The 15,255-nt window shown below is 46.5% G+C and overlaps 2 protein-coding genes across 6 annotated transcripts in view; both read right to left on the bottom strand.

Annotated features, from left to right (window-relative positions):
• DNAH10 (dynein axonemal heavy chain 10) overlaps nt 1-8,662 on the bottom strand; it is a 179,655-nt gene extending 170,993 nt beyond the window's left edge. For both annotated transcript variants that reach the window (XM_028830097.2, XM_077955570.1), the window contains exons 1-2: nt 7,970-8,662; nt 2,068-2,151 (exon numbers count right to left, since the gene is read on the bottom strand). In XM_028830097.2, coding sequence (XP_028685930.2) covers nt 2,068-2,151; nt 7,970-8,183 — 298 coding nt within the window. In that variant the 5' untranslated portion in view covers nt 8,184-8,662. The remainder of the gene's footprint in view (nt 1-2,067; nt 2,152-7,969) is intronic.
• Nucleotides 8,663-8,783: 121 nt separating this feature from the next.
• ATP6V0A2 (ATPase H+ transporting V0 subunit a2) overlaps nt 8,784-15,255 on the bottom strand; it is a 56,306-nt gene continuing 49,834 nt past the window's right edge. For 3 of the 4 annotated variants that reach the window (XR_013401635.1, XM_077955607.1, XM_077955608.1), the window contains 2 exons: nt 14,109-14,280; nt 12,832-13,177 (listed from right to left, as the gene is read on the bottom strand). Coding sequence is in view for 3 of the 4 variants with exons in the window: in XM_077955607.1 (XP_077811733.1) it covers nt 13,072-13,177; nt 14,109-14,280 (278 nt within the window). In the remaining variant the exon portion in view is untranslated. Of the gene's footprint in view, nt 9,369-12,831; nt 13,178-14,108; nt 14,281-15,255 lie in introns of those variants that run through there. The other variant, XM_077955609.1, reaches the window with a different exon arrangement.

Raw genomic sequence — 15,255 nt, 5'->3', positions numbered from 1 at the left:
TGTACTTAATGCCACCTAGAAATGGTAAAAAAAACAAACAAAAAAAAAAAGGTAAGTTTTATGTTACATCCATTTTACCACCATAAAAAGAAAAGAAGAAAACATATAATAATGTTAATTTACTTTGTGGGAAAGGGCTTCCCCGACCTTCCCACCTAAACAGCCTCTTCCCACCCAAGCCTGTCCTCTTCCTGGATGTACTGGGCTCAGAAGCCGAGAGTGTGTTCCTAGGAGGCCTCAGCAGACACCGTTGTGGAATCCAGAACTGCCATCTGCCTTATCAAAACCCACTTTAAGCCGGGCACGGTGGCTCACGCCTGTAATCCCAGCACTTTGGGAGGCCAAGGCAGGTAGATCACCTGAGGTCATGAGTTTGAGACCAGCCTGGCCAACATGATGAAACCCCATCTCTACTAAAAATACAAAAATTAGCCGGGCGTGGTGGTGGGTGCCTGTAGTCCCAGCTACTCGGGAGGCTGAGGCAGAAGAATTGCTCGAATCCAGCAGGCAGAGGTTGCAGTGAGCGGAGATCGCACCACTGCACTCCAGCCTAGGTGACAGAGCAAGACTTCGTCTACAAAAAAAAACAAAAACCCACTTTAAACAAGCCTTATTCAGACTATCTTTTATTTCTAACTTGTAATTCCCTCTCCACAATCTTTGCTACTTGAGGGGATTACAATTTGGTTAAAAATAAATTCTTGGCCAAGAGCAGTGGCTCATGCCTGTAATCCCAACACTTTGGAAGGTTGAGGTGGGAGGATTGCTTGAGCCCAGGAGTTCGAGACCAGCCTGGCAACATAGCAAGACCCCATCTCTACAAAAAATCAAAATGTCATCAGGCTTGTTGGTGTACCTCTATAGTCCCAGCTCCTCAGGAGCCTGAGTCAGGATTGCTTGAGCCTAGAAGTTAGAGGCTGAAATGAGCTATGACTGTATCACTCCAGCCTGGGCAACAGAGTGAGGTCCTGTCTCAAAAATAAATAAATAAATGAAAAGTACCGTGCCTTGAAGAGTCTCCTAAGAAAATGGCATCTGCAGTTTGCGTAGCGGGAAGCCTACTCTACAAAACAAAGTACAAAGCATGTGTTTGCCGAGCTGGCTGAGATGCTGCCGGTACGAGTGTTTGTATGTTACATACTACATTCGGTTGAAGACCGTCCCCCACAATGCATGTCCTCAAGATGTGACCTCATTTGGAAACAGGGTCTTTGCAGATGTAATTAGTAAAGACGAGGTGATATGGATTAGAGTGGGCCCAAAATCCAAGGTGACTGGTGCCTGTATAAGGAGAGAGGACGGCTGGGCACGGTGGCTCATGCCTGTAATCCCAGCACTTTGGGAGGCTGAGGAGGGCGGATCACCTGAGGTCCAGAGTTCAAGGCCAGCCTGGCCAAGATGGTGAAACCCCATCTTTACTAAAAATATAAAAATTAGCTGGGTGTGGTGGTGGGCACCTGTAGTCCCAGCTACTTGGGAGGCTGAGGCAGGAGAATCACTTGAACCCCGGAGGCGGAGGTTGCAGTGAGCTGAGATCGCGCCATCGCACTCCAGCTTGGGTGACAAGAACGAGACTCTGTCTCAAAAAAAAAAAAAAAAAAAGAAGAAGAAGAAGAAGAAGAAGAAGAAGGAGAGAGGACACACGGAGAAGAAAGACACAGAGGGGACAAGGCCATGTGATGATGGATGCAGAGACTGGAGTGATGATGCTGCAGGCTGAGGACACCCTGACCTCCAGACTGCTGTGAGGAGGCCAGGAAGGATCCTCCCCTTGGTCCCGCAGAGGGAGCGCAGCCCTGCCAGCACCTTGATTTTGGAGTTCCAGCCTCCAGAGCTGTGAGAATACATCTGTGTTTTTTTCAGCCACCCAGTCTGTGGTCACTTGTGACAGCAGCCATAGGAAACTACTACATGTGTTTATTCATGACCCAGCACTTCCTCTTTGTGCTTCATACCCCGCGAAAGTAAAAGCTGATTCTGGCGTGGCAGGCAGCACCCTACTGCCGCTGCCGAGAGGGGAGCGGCTTTTTCAGTTCCACCCTCCCATGACCCCTCCCAACTGCACACCTCGTCCTTTATCCACGGACTCCACTTTTTGAGAATAAATCTCTTCTTCCTCTTCTTCCTCTGCAGACAGGACAGGTATCTCATCTTTATGGCCACATAAATGGGAAGAAAATATAAAATGTAATTGTTCTCTGCACGAAACACCTGATATATTTGCTTTCTGTGGAGCCAAGGGGTTGGGATGTGGCCCACAGGAGACTCGTTAGGTTACAGCAGTATTCCTTACTGGAGCCAGCTTTCAGTGACAGCCAAGGAGGTTTGTGCAAATTCTGCCAAGAGACGAAGGATACAGAAATGATCAGAGTTACCACCAGCCCAGAAGAAATATAAACAACCAAGAAGCATAAGAAAGAGGCTCCTGGGTTCACCACACTATGAATGCATTTAACACCCTAAACTGTACATTTCAAAATTGTTAAGATGTAAATTGCAGGTCATGTGTATGTTGCCACAATTTAAAAACTGAAGGAGGCCAGGCGCAGTGGCTCATGCCTGTAATCCCAGCACTTTGGGAGGCTGAGATAGGTGGATCACTTGAGATCGGGAGCTCGAGACCAGCCTGGTCAACATGGTGAAACCCCGTCTCTATTAAAAATACAAAAAAATTAGCTGGGTGTGGTGGCGCATGCCTGTTAATTCTAGCTACCCAGGAGGCTGAGGCAGGAGAATCACTTGAGCCCAAGAGATGGAGGTTGCAGTGAGCCGAGATCGTGCTACTGCACTCCAGCCTGGGAGATAGAGTGAGGCTCTGTCTCAAAAAGAAAAGAAAAGAAAAGAAAAAACTGAAGGGAAAAAAAGAGATTCAACTACGCTAACATTTACATAAATTAGAGTAAGGAAGTGCATCTACTTTTCTTCTATGGAATTGGCAAAAATCTAAAAAATGGCCAATATTGAATGTCGGGGAGGCTGTTGGGAAATAGGCGTCTCATCCACCACCACTGGCTGTGGACCAACAGGACCTACTCAAATTGTAAAAGACCATACTTGTTACAGATGCATTTCATTTTTATAAATCTATCCTCCAGAAATACACAAAGTATGTAAGGCTAGACGGACATTGTTCCATTGTTTGTAGAATGAATACTCTGAAAAGCTAAGTGTCTATTAATTATATAATGGATGAGTAGAATATGGTACATCTATGTATTTAAAATCTATCAAGTCAGGTAGAACTGTAGGTATTGACATGAAAAAATAACCAAGACATGTGGTGGAGGGAGAGGTCACAAAATAATATGTATATATAGTATGATATTTACAGTTTGGAACTCTATATATCCATATATTATCATTATAGAGAGAAATACAGATTGTACATAGAACAAGGATAGACAGACATAGATGACAAGTAGGTAGGAAGGTAGGTAGGCTGATTAATTGATTTCAACAGCCCTGACCTTATGCCTAGACAGACAGAGATAGACAGATAGATGGCTAGATAGATAAATAGGTAGATAGATAGATGTATAGAGAGAGCTAGACATATAGGTAGGTAGATAAATTGGTAGATAATTGATAGATGGATAGATAGATGATAGGTAAATGATAGGTAGACAGACACACAGATAAATTGGTCAGTTGGTAGATGAGAGAGAGAGATGTATAGTAATTAGGTAGGTAGACAGGAGACAGAGAGAGAGATGTATAGGTAAGTAGGTAGACAGGATATAGATAGAGGTATAGATAGATGTATAGGTAGGTAGGTAGGTAGATAGCTAGATAGATATATAGATAGAGACAGATGTATAGGTAGGTAGGTAGATAGGTAGGTAGAGAGATAGATGTATATATAGAGAGATAGATGTATAGGTACGTAGGTAGATAAATTCATAGATAATTGATAGATGGATAGACAGATGATAGGTGAATGATAGGTAGATAGACACACAGATAGATTGGTCAGTTGGTAGACAGATAACAGAGAGAAACAGATGTATAGGTAATTAGGTAGGTACACAGGAGAGAGAGAAATAGATGAATAGGTAGGTAGATAGGAGATAGATAGATGTATAGATACATGTACAGATAATTGGGTAGGTAGGCAGGAGAGAAATAGATGTATAGGTAGGTAGGTAGACAGGAGATAGATAGATGGATGTATAGATAGATGTATAGATAATTAGGTAGGTAGGCAGGAGAGAAATAGATGTATAGGTAGGTAGGTAGACAGGAGATAGATAGATAGATAGATAGATAGATGTATAGATACATGTACAGATAACTAGGTAGGTAGGCAGGAGAGAAACAGATGAATAGATAGGTAGGTAGACAAGAGATAGATAGATAGATAGATAGATAGATAGATAGATAGATAGATAGATAGATGTATAGGAAGGTAGGAAGACAGATCAGTCGGTTGGTAGATGATTGATTGATTGATTGACTGAAAATCTGACAAAAGAGTCAACCAGAAACACACCAGACTAATGATAGTGGTTACCCGGTAGGAATAGGAGCAGGACTGGGGCCTAAGGGATGGAGAAGGGTTGCTTTTTCTTTTTAGAGGTAATTCTATGTTCTGTGAATTTTTAAGAGAACATGTGTCTGGCAATATTTGTGAAGTTCCTTTAAATGTAAGGAAGTTACTAAATGATATGTACAGTATGATGCCATTTTGTTTTTTCCAGAAGGAACACAAGTACCTACTGGATCAGTATCTTGGGTATCCGCTGCCCGGAAGGACACCTCACCTTTCTTACCACCACCTGCCCCAGTATCTGTTTGTCTCCATTCCTATCATTTTTAACCAAGAGCAGAGAGAAATCTTGACCAAGGGAGGGGCAGAAAGAGGAGGAAAAAAAAAAGGGAAGAAGGGACACACTGGGCTCTCTGCAGGTCCTCTGAACGGACTAGAACCACCAGTCCCCCAAAAATAATCTAGGGAAACCGTTCAAGGGTTTCATATGAGCCTGCAGGTTTAACAAGCAGAGAGTGCGTGGCAGTGTGTGGAGCTGGGGATGAGGTCTCTTCTCCCCACCTGGCCAGAACCCCCAACACCTGACGCCATCTGGCACCTCCAGAATCCGCAGCTTTGAGAGTTTCCAGAGACAGCATCTTCGGCAAGGAATCCATCAGCTTTTCACCATGAGGTGACAGTGGAGAAGAGATGGGAATGGAAGGGAAGAGCAGGGACAGAGCCCAGAAACGGGTCAGGGAGCAGGGGTAGGAGAGTTCTGAGCTCCCTTTGGAGGGTCCAGGAATTAACCAGGGGGACCCTCTGAGGTGAGACTGAACTCTGCTTCCACACAGGATGACATTTGAGCTAAACACGTGCTAGTGAACACAGCAGACAACAGCCACCCCACCGTTAACAGAGGCCCTTGGAGAGCTTCTGCAAGAAATCCAAGTCACATCCATTGTTTTAGGGTCTTGTTGTAAATTTTTTTTTTTTTTTTTTTTTTGAGACAGGGTCTCGCTCTGTGGCCCAGGCTGGAATGCAGTGGCACAATCTCGGCTCACTGCAAGCTCTGCCTCCTGGGTTCAGGCTGTTCTCCTGCCTCAGCCTCCCGAGTAGCTGGGACTACAGGCACCCACTGCCACGCCCGGCTAATTTTTTGTATTTTTAGTAGAGACGGGGTTTCACCGTGTTAGCCAGGATAATCCCAATCTCCTGACCTCGTGATCCGCCCACCTCGGCCTCCCAAAGTGCTGGGATTACAGGTGTGAGCCACCGCGCCCAGCCAATTTTTTTAAAATGTATATGAAACCCAAGTTCCTGCAATGGTGGTACATGTTAAATGATCAATCCTGCGAGTGTGTTTTTGGCTTCCGTAATTTCACTTGGTGCCAATGGAAGTGCCTACATCCGAGGTCCAGTTATAATCCAATGTCCAGGTCCAAAGGTCTGCCAGGGAGAAAAAAATAATAGGCTAGAAGGTTAAGTTCCAAAAAGTGATCACATGGTCCTCTCTCCAGATGGCACTAGGGATTTGTTATTGTTGTTTATTTATGGTTTTGGATTTATGATGAAGACGTTTTATTTTGTGCAAGCAAATAATGAATATTTAAAATAAATGAAGATGGCCAAGCGTGATGGTTCACACCTGTAATCCCAGCACTTTGGGAGGCCGAAGTGGGCAGCTCACCTTAGGTCAGGAGTTCGAGACCAGCCCGGCCAACATGGTGAAACCCTGTCTCTACTAAAAAGACAAAAATTAGCCGGGTATGGTGGTGGGTACCTGTAGTCCTAGCTACTTGGGAGGCTGAGGCAGGAGAACTGCTTGAACCAGGGAGGTGGAGGTTGCAGTGAGCCAATATTGTACCACTGCACTCCAGCCTTGGCCACAGAGCTAGACTCTGTCTCAAAAAAAAAAAAAAAGGGGGGCCGGGTGCCAGGTGGCTCACACCTGGAATCTCAGCACTTTGGGAGGCCGAGGCGGGAGGATCACTTGACCTCAGTAGTTCCAGACCACCCTGGGCAACATGGTGAAACCTGTCTCTACCAAAAATATAAAAATTAGCCAGGCATGGTGACGCATACCTGTAGTCCCAGCTACTCAGGAGGCTGAGGTGGGAGAATTACTTGAGCCCTGGAGGCAGAGGTTGCAGTGAGCCAAGATCGCACCTCTGCACTCCAGCCTGGGTGACAGAGTGAGACCCTATCTAAAAAAAAAAAAAAAAAAAAAGGGAGGGAGGAAGGAAGGAAGGGGGAGGGAGGGAGGAAGGAAGGGGGAGGGAGGGAGGGAGGGAGGAAGGAAGGGGGAGGGAGGGAGGGAGGGAGGAAGGAAGGGGGAGGGAGGGAGGGAGGGAGGAAGGAAGGGGGAGGGAGGGAGGGAGGAAGGGGGAGGGAGGGAGGGAGGGAGGAAGGGGGAGGGAGGGAGGGAGGAAGGAAGGGGGAGGGAGGGAGGGAGGGAGGGAGGGAGGAAGGAAGGAAGGAAGGAAGGAAAGAAAATGTAAAAATAAAATAAAATAAATGGGTGTGCCTGGTACCTTTAAAAAAAATCCAAGGTCTGCCGGCCCTGCCGCCCAAATCCAGTGAGAGGCCCTGCAACGGATCCCCAAGTCCGTAAGGGGCTGGAAAAGTAGCCCAGGAGACTAGATAGCCAGGCAGGAGGTCCCGGCGGCTGTGCTCCGGCTGGTGCTCCTGTGAGGAGGCAGCTTTCCAGGTCCCTGTCTCCTGGCTGTTTCTGAAGAGAGTTGTCCTGCCTCCTCCTCTCACCGGTGCTGGCCCCTCCCTGCCCTCTCAGTGTCCCTGGGCCTATCAGAGAGTAGGTGGGGCTGGGAATCCGCCTCCACAGAGGGTTCTGGGACCCTGGTCACTGTCTTTTGGTATTTGCGATGCTAATTTGTTCAACACAAACATTTAAAGTCTACTGTAGTTTTTAAAAACTTTGTCTTAGCATTACTTTACTTTTCAGGATATGAGCAGCCTTCAGAAGCAGAAAGGGGTGCTCTTCGGACCCTCCATGAGACCCTGCGACCGTCAAGGAGAGTGACAGTGAGCTGGGCCCCTGCCACACCTGGGCATGGCTCTACCCAGCCGTTTGGATTATTGCACAGTGGATCTTGACTGCCTGTGGGCCTTGGGCAGGTTACTTAACCCCCTCCGCGCCAGTTTGCTCATCTGTAAAATGGGGATGAGGCCACACCCGCCTCGTAGGGTTAAGGAGTTGATACAAGCGTTGGAATCGCACCTGGTACGGGGTGAGGGCTAAGTCAGTGTTTGCTGTGATTTTTCAATCAAGGTCTGACTTTCAAGTGGGCTGCGGGCCCAGGAGGGCAGGGACGCCTGTGATTGCTGGGTTCGCCCGGGGCCTGCACGTGGCGGGCGGCAGGGTTTGTGGACAGCACCTGAGGCCCGGGCCGGGCGATGGGCAGGCTCTAGCAGCCCCCACACCCGTCGGAGGCCGGGGAGGGCAGGAGGGAAGCCCGGGGAAGGGAGCGGCGCGTCGAGGCTCACCAATCTCCACCTCCACCTCCTCCGGCACCATCGTGCGGTAGATGAAGAGCGCCGAGGAGCCCTCCTCCTCGCTCGCCTGGTTGAGGAAGTGCAGGATGAGGTCCTCGCCCTGGCCGTCGTCGCGGTTGATCAGGTCCTCGAAAAGCTGGGGATCGGTGATGCCGAAAGCCGCATACACGCGGTCGCGCATCCACAGCACCCGCAGGTCGTCCATGGCGCTGCGCAGGGCAGAGGGAGCCGGGCGCAGGGCGGGCGTCCGTGGCAACGGCGGCCCTAGCAATGGGCGCCCCGGCAACTGCCACCGCCCGCCCAGCCGACGGCGCCGGCGCTGGGGGCTGCAAGCCCTGCAGCGCCCCGCGCCGGGCCTTGGATTCCTGAACCCGCGCGCCGCAGCCCGCGCCCCGGCCCCGAGCTCTCAGAGGCGCGCACCAGGCCCCCGGCCGGCCGAAGTAGGCTGGTTGCTCCCTGGTCCCGGCAGCGCGCACGCCCCTGTATGCGGAGCGGGACCCTCCGGGTCGCTGCAGCCAAGGGTCTGACCCCACCCCACGCCGACCCGGTCTGCAAGCAGCCCGCCCACCTCGCAGATGAAGCTGGGGCTAGAGAGGTGGCTAGACGAAGGTCACAGCACCTGGCGGTGGCAGAGGCGGAATTAGAGGCCAGATAGAATGATATAGCCTCAGCCCTCAGCCACGTGGGTCGAAGGCCAGCGGAGGAGGAAATAAGCCGAGTTCCTCGTGGCCTAGGCAATCAGGGAAGGAGCAGAGTTCTTTGGCTTTCTCGCCAAACCACAGCATAATAAAGCGAAACACCCACGTTAAAAAATATAGATATATTTATTTGTCATTAGCAAAAGGAAGTTCAACACTGATAGAAGATGCAAATTTGTCCTTTCATGCATTTGTGGAGCAAAGTACTAACTTGTTCACTGTCTTTCCCTCACAAGGAGTTGAGCGCCTAGATGACTAGGCTAATCCTAAGAACCTACCTGGCCTTCTGAGATACTCCCATCAAAGAACAGGTGGAGTGTACTAAGTATTTCTGAAAATTCTAAACCGAATCAACAAAAGTGGCCTGACTGTGGGAAGACTGTTCATCCAAACTGCCTTATTCCCATCATGTTGATTTGAGAGTTTCATAATAACCTTCCTGGATACATTCCCTGTGGCACGCAAGCAAACCTGGCTTTACGTTTTTAATAGAGGAATTTATTGTTTTTAAATGCAGACTGCAGAACAGTTGTAGAAGTTGTTTGTTTTTCTTTTCCAAAATGTATCAGGTTCTAAGTCTGAATATGTGATTCATGTACATCGTAAGGTTGACCCTATGCTACAGGTATTCTGTGCCTTATTAAACAACTGCAGAGGGCCGGGCACAGTGGCTCAGGCCTGTAATCCCAGCACTTTAGGAGGCCGAGGCAGGTGGATCACCTGAGGTCAGGAGTTCAAGACTAGCCAGGCCAACATGGTGAAACCTATCTCTACTAACAATACAAAAATCAACCAGGTGCTGTGGCAGGCGCCTGTAATCCCAGCTACTCGGGAGGTTAAGGCAGGAGAATTACTTAAGCCTGGGAGGCAGAGGTTGCAGTGAGCTGAGATTGCACCACTGCACTCCAGCCTGGGTGACAGAGTGAGACACCATCTCAAAAAAATAAAAATAAAAAATTTAAAAAATAAAATAAACAACTGCAGAGGGGATGCTGACACCAGAATGTTGTTATAAAATATTCATGCCAGAAACAAGAACAGAGCAGCATTCAGCAAAAGAGGAGTTCCAAGTCCTTTCGCTGCTGGACGGTCCACACGCTCACCCAGATCCTATCAGACAGAAGACCCTCTGCACTCCCTAGCGGACCACCGCAACAGCCGTGTCCAGCCCAGCAGGTTGAAATCAAAGTCTAGTTTACTGAAGAAATCCCTTGGGTTTTAAGATTCTGTTAACACATGGTAACAAACATTAAATAAAAACTGAAAAATGTGGTGTCGTGACATTTATCTTTAGGAAAATAAACAGATATTCAGCATCATCCATACAACTTGTCATCTTTGCTCTGGATCTCTGCTATCAAGGGAATGAAATATGTTTTAAAAACTGGATATATAATAGGTTCTAGCAAAAGGCTTAAAAACAAGCAAAACTGAGTGACAACTCTGGTAACATGACACTGGAGCCCATTGCTTTACAGAGAAACAAATTTCCCCGGCACCTGTAAGACACTAGTATCAAACTACATTTCCAGAGAGCGCTTTCCCAAAGTTAGGATTCTGAATAATGCCATTCTACATAAATACTACATAGATTTTAACAGAGAAATGACTGCATCCTCTGCTCTATGGCCTGAGAAAAGGTGTTAATTAGAAAAAGTTAAAAAGTGGTCCCTGGCCGGCGCCAGCCGGGCGCGGTGGCGCACGCCCATAATCCCAGCACTTTGGGAGGCCGAGGCGGGTGGATCACGAGGTCAGGAGATCGAGACCATCCTGGCTAACACAGTGAAACCCCGTCTCTACTAAAAATACAAAAAATGAGCCAGGTTTGGTGGCAGGCGCCTGTAGTCCCAGCTACTCAGGAGGCTAAGGCAGGAGAATGGCATGAACCCGGGAGGCGGAGCTTGCAGTGAGCCGAGATTGTGCCACTGCACTCCAGCCTGGGCAACAGAGCGAGACTCCGTCTCAAAAAAAAAAAAAAAGTGGCCCCCATGAGAATGACTAGTGGGGAGTGGTGAACAATTCCAACAAATACCATGTCCCTTATTTACCAATCAGCTAACAGTGCCCTGAAGTCTTGGGCTTCCAAGGGATGAAGCAGTTACTATTGTTTTTATGACAGATCCTTGGAGCAAAGTAACACAAATGTCCCTTTGTGGAAGCATCAGCTCTAGGTGAAAGCACCTCTGAGACCTGACCAGCACTGCTGGGATGTCAATCACCCAGCACAAGTGGCCAGCATGACACCTTTCTAGGGAAGCGTAACTTTGAGAGCAGAATTATTTTCAAGCATTTCATCGGCATCATTTGATAATTTTTTTTTTTTTTTTTTTTGAGACAGAGTCTCACTCTGTCGCCCAGGCTGGAGTGCAGTGGCGTGATCTCGGCTCACTGCAAGCTCCGCCTCCTGGGTTCACACCATTCTCCTGCCTCAGCCTCCTGAGTAGCTGGGTCTACAGGCGCCCGCCACCACGCCCAGCATTTTTTTGTATTTTTAGTAGAGACGGGGTTTCACCGTGTTAGCCAGGATGGTCTCCATCTCCTGACCTCGTGATCCGCCCACCTCGGCCTCTCAAAGTGCTGGGATTACAGGTGTGAGCCACCGCGCCCGGCCTTATTTGATAATTTAATATGAGGGACAAAAAGCAGTAAATCCAAACTGGCCTTGGGTAACATCTCATCAAGCAGCACGTAGAATCTGTACTATAATCAAAAGGGTTGAATTTTAGGCCAGTTATGTCAAGGCTGTTCAGCTCATGCCTTGAAATCACCTGCATAGCCACGGTAAACTCAGCACCGCCAGACTCTCAGCTTGCAACAGAAGTGCCAAGCTCTCTACCTCGAAACAGGATAAAGGAGGATGGGGGCAAACAGCCTTTTAATGTGTATCACTCACAATGTTAAGAAGGTAGAAAAAAGGTTTCTTTTTGAAAATAATTGTCTAAAATCAAACAAATATGAAAAATTAACATAACTTGCAAGAATATAGATCAAAATGTTCAATAGGACTGACTCAAGTTCACAAAAAACTAAATGTCAAGTAAATAGATGAATTTAAACTAAAGATTATAAAATAATGGCTATTGAGAATTAGTTTTCAACTGATCTAAACAGTGTTTGAAAGTTTCAATACTTTTATCAGAACTTTAGCTAGAAACAGTCTGAAAGTAAAAAAATTATCATTAGACTGCTCTCAAGGATAAGTGCAATCTCTTCATGGTAAAATATCTTCATTTATATTTTGTTATAAAAATATACAAAATACTACTTTTTACCTTTCCTTCACTCAGTATAAACCCTTCTGGTTCAGTGACATCAGTCAAGCTGTCACTAAATTCAAATCATGTCCACATTATATCTTCTACAGTCACACTGGGTTTTAAGGCTCAGTATACAATTTATATTTCCAAACATACAGTTATCATAACTGGTTTTATGTAAGGATAACAGGATAAGAGTCTTTAAAAAAATATACAAGTAGGATAACCATTTGTTGTATGTCATTTTATCCCATTGTCCCCAATTACTAAAACAAGACAAAACTGTAAAAACAACCCTCTACTTGTAATTCTAGGTAGCACAGGATTAAAAATGTTTGCATATTTTGGCCCGGCACGGTGGCTCATGCCTGTAATCCCAGCACTTAGGGAGGCTGAGGCGGGTGGATCACTTGAGGTCAGAAGTTTGAGATTAGCCTGGCCAACAAGGTGAAACCCCATCTCTACAAAAATACAAAAAAAATTAGCTGGGCATGGTGGCACATGCCTGTAATCCCAGTTACTCAGGAGGCTGAGACAGGAGAATCACTTAAACCCAGGAGGCGGAAGTTGCAATGAGACAAGATTGTGCCATTGCACTCCAGCCTTGGTGACAGAGCGAGACTTCATCTTAAAAAAAAAAAAAAAAAAATTGCGTATTTTTAAATTCAGCAGAATAAATGTGAATGTTTTGATAACTCATCATTAAATTTTTTAAAACACTATCCCTACTTCAGCTGTTGGAAAATATTATCTGGCAACTTCAGGTGACAGATTAACTGTTTTTTTTTTTTAAATAAAGTTTAAAGGAATCAAGTATCTAATACCATTTTCAATTAGCCATGCAAAATTGGCTTCTCTCCCCCAATCCTGTATTTGAAAAAATAACTTTAACATAATGTTTGGCATTAACTTATATTTGCTCATCATAAAACACCAAAAGAAATTTTTATATCTCAAATTGGTAAACTTTACAAAATATTTAACATATGAGGAAGAGGTATATCTTACAGAATTATTTGGCTATGTCATAAGGCAGTAATGAAGATGGAATTTTTCCTATCATAAATCTGACAGAAGTGAAATTCATAACATGGTCATTCTCCATAAATCTGAAAGCTTGTTGGTTACAGCAATATGATCATGCCACACTGTCGTCGTTATTGAATTTTGATGATAGTAGACTGAATGAGAAAGGAACAAATTTGGTGCCTGCACCAACGTAGAATTTGTTCTGAAATTCTACCCTAAAAAAAAAAAAAAGTCATGTATTAATGGAAGATTATGAAATCATATTCCTTAAAACAACATTTTAAGTTAAAAAAAAACTTCCTGTGCTGAAATTGCTTCATTCCAAAATGTGTTCTTGGCACAATATTTTTCCCTAGCTACACACCGTCCCCCACCCCCAACCCTGTGCTGGCTTCCCAGCGTGAACAGAAACTCTGACACATCCGCTGCCTCTCACTGCCCAACACACAAAAGCGCGTGCACAAGTAACGAGACCCTCTCCTGCCACCTGGGTCACTGGAGGCACAGAGCAGTAATCTGACCTATACCATCGAACATTAAGAAATACATAAGAAGGATTTATTTTGCAGTAAGATAGAGCAAGCTGTCAGACTCAAAGTGAATTAGCAGTATGAAACACACATAAGTATTCTGCAAACTTAAACTTGCTTTTACTTGTCAGTGATAATAGTTCAGAAACAAAATACTTTTTTTTTTTTTTTGACACGGAGTTTCGCCCTTGTCCCCTAGCCTGGAGTACAATGGCGTGATCTCGGCTCACTGCAACCTCTGCCTGCTGGGTTCAAGCGATTCTCCTGCCTCAGTCTCCCAAGAATTATAGGCGTATGACACCACACCCAGCTAATTTTTGTATTATTAGTAGAGACAGGGTTTCATCATGTTGTCCAGGCTGGTCTTGAACTCCTGACCTCAGGTGATCCACCTGCCTTGGCCTCCCAAAGTGCCAGGATTACCCACATGAGTCACCACACCCGGCCCAAATAACTCAGAGGATATGAACATAGATCCCAATGGTAGGAAGGGAAGAACAGGCCTAAATTCAGCATTAGATTTTGCAGGGCTGTGTATATTCGGAGGGGCGGGGTGGTGGGCGGGGGGCAGGTATGTTTTTTAAATAACAGTTCCAAGGCTAGGTTTCAAACTCACCAGTGGAGGCGTATGGCGTGAAGAAACGCAGAAAGCCCTTCCATGATCAGAAGGATGAAAATGGTCAGAACTGCAAAGAGCGCGATAACTGGGAGCAGCAGCAAGACGCCATAGGTGGTGTCGACGCGGAGGCCCACGCGCATCAGCATGGCCCACAGGACATCAGACAGCTCTGCAAAGGAGTGCAGCCCGCACAGGTCACGCCCGCTTACGTACAGTGGGTCCCCCTGGGAGCTCCCTGGACTATTTCCCTCTGACAGCTCTGAACTATCATCCCATAAAATAATAGACACACAGGTAACACAGACCCAACTGCTTCTCATGGGAAAGCCAGTCAGCTCTGCCACTGTCTCAAACACTAAGGAAGACCTGGTGCTCCAAAAACATCAGAGGCATCTCCCAAAGGGAGGTCTTGCCCCAAACTAGGTTTGGGTTAGTGACCTCCCAAAGCAGCACTGGACCAGGCAGCCAGAAACAGGCTCCCAGACCTGGTTCTGCCACTGAGGGACCAACTGGATGGCCGTGAGTAAAGCACCAACACTCAGCGGGCTTCTGCCACCACCTCTGCAAAATGGAGATGAACGACCACAGGGCCCCTCCAGCCATACGATTCCAGGCCTTCGGCTATGCTTATAAAAACATGAGCATTTTTTTAATTAAAAAAAAAAAAAAAAAGACACTCTCTTGTCCAGTGGTTCCACAAGCACAGGCAGTGCTTGCTTTGCACAGTACTGCAGAAGCACAAAAGAGACCTTGCAATCAAAACCATCCGAAGCATCCCTATTAATCCATGGGGGAAAAGGTTTGTTCTGTGGCCTTTAAAATGTGTGTTAAAACATTAAAAACTCTCTTATTGTTGGCTATATTGTTGGCCAACAACGAGAGAGTTGTTTTTTGTTTTTTGTTTTTTTTGAGACGGAGTCTCACTCTGTCGCCCAGGCTGGAGTGCAGTGGTGCGATCTCGGCTCACTGCAAGCTCTGCCTCCCGGGTTCACGCCATTCTCCTGCCTCAGCTTCCCAAGTAACGGGGACTACAGGCGCCCGCCACCACGCCCAGCTAATTTTTTGTATTTTTAGTAGAGACGGGGTTTCACCGTGTTAGCCAGGATGGTCTTAAAATCTCCTGACCTTGTGATCTGCCCGCCGA

This window comes from Macaca mulatta, chromosome 11 (genome assembly GCF_049350105.2).
Source record: "Macaca mulatta isolate MMU2019108-1 chromosome 11, T2T-MMU8v2.0, whole genome shotgun sequence".
Taxonomy (NCBI): domain Eukaryota; kingdom Metazoa; phylum Chordata; class Mammalia; order Primates; family Cercopithecidae; genus Macaca; species Macaca mulatta.
This window is presented reverse-complemented; position numbering and strand designations above follow the sequence as displayed.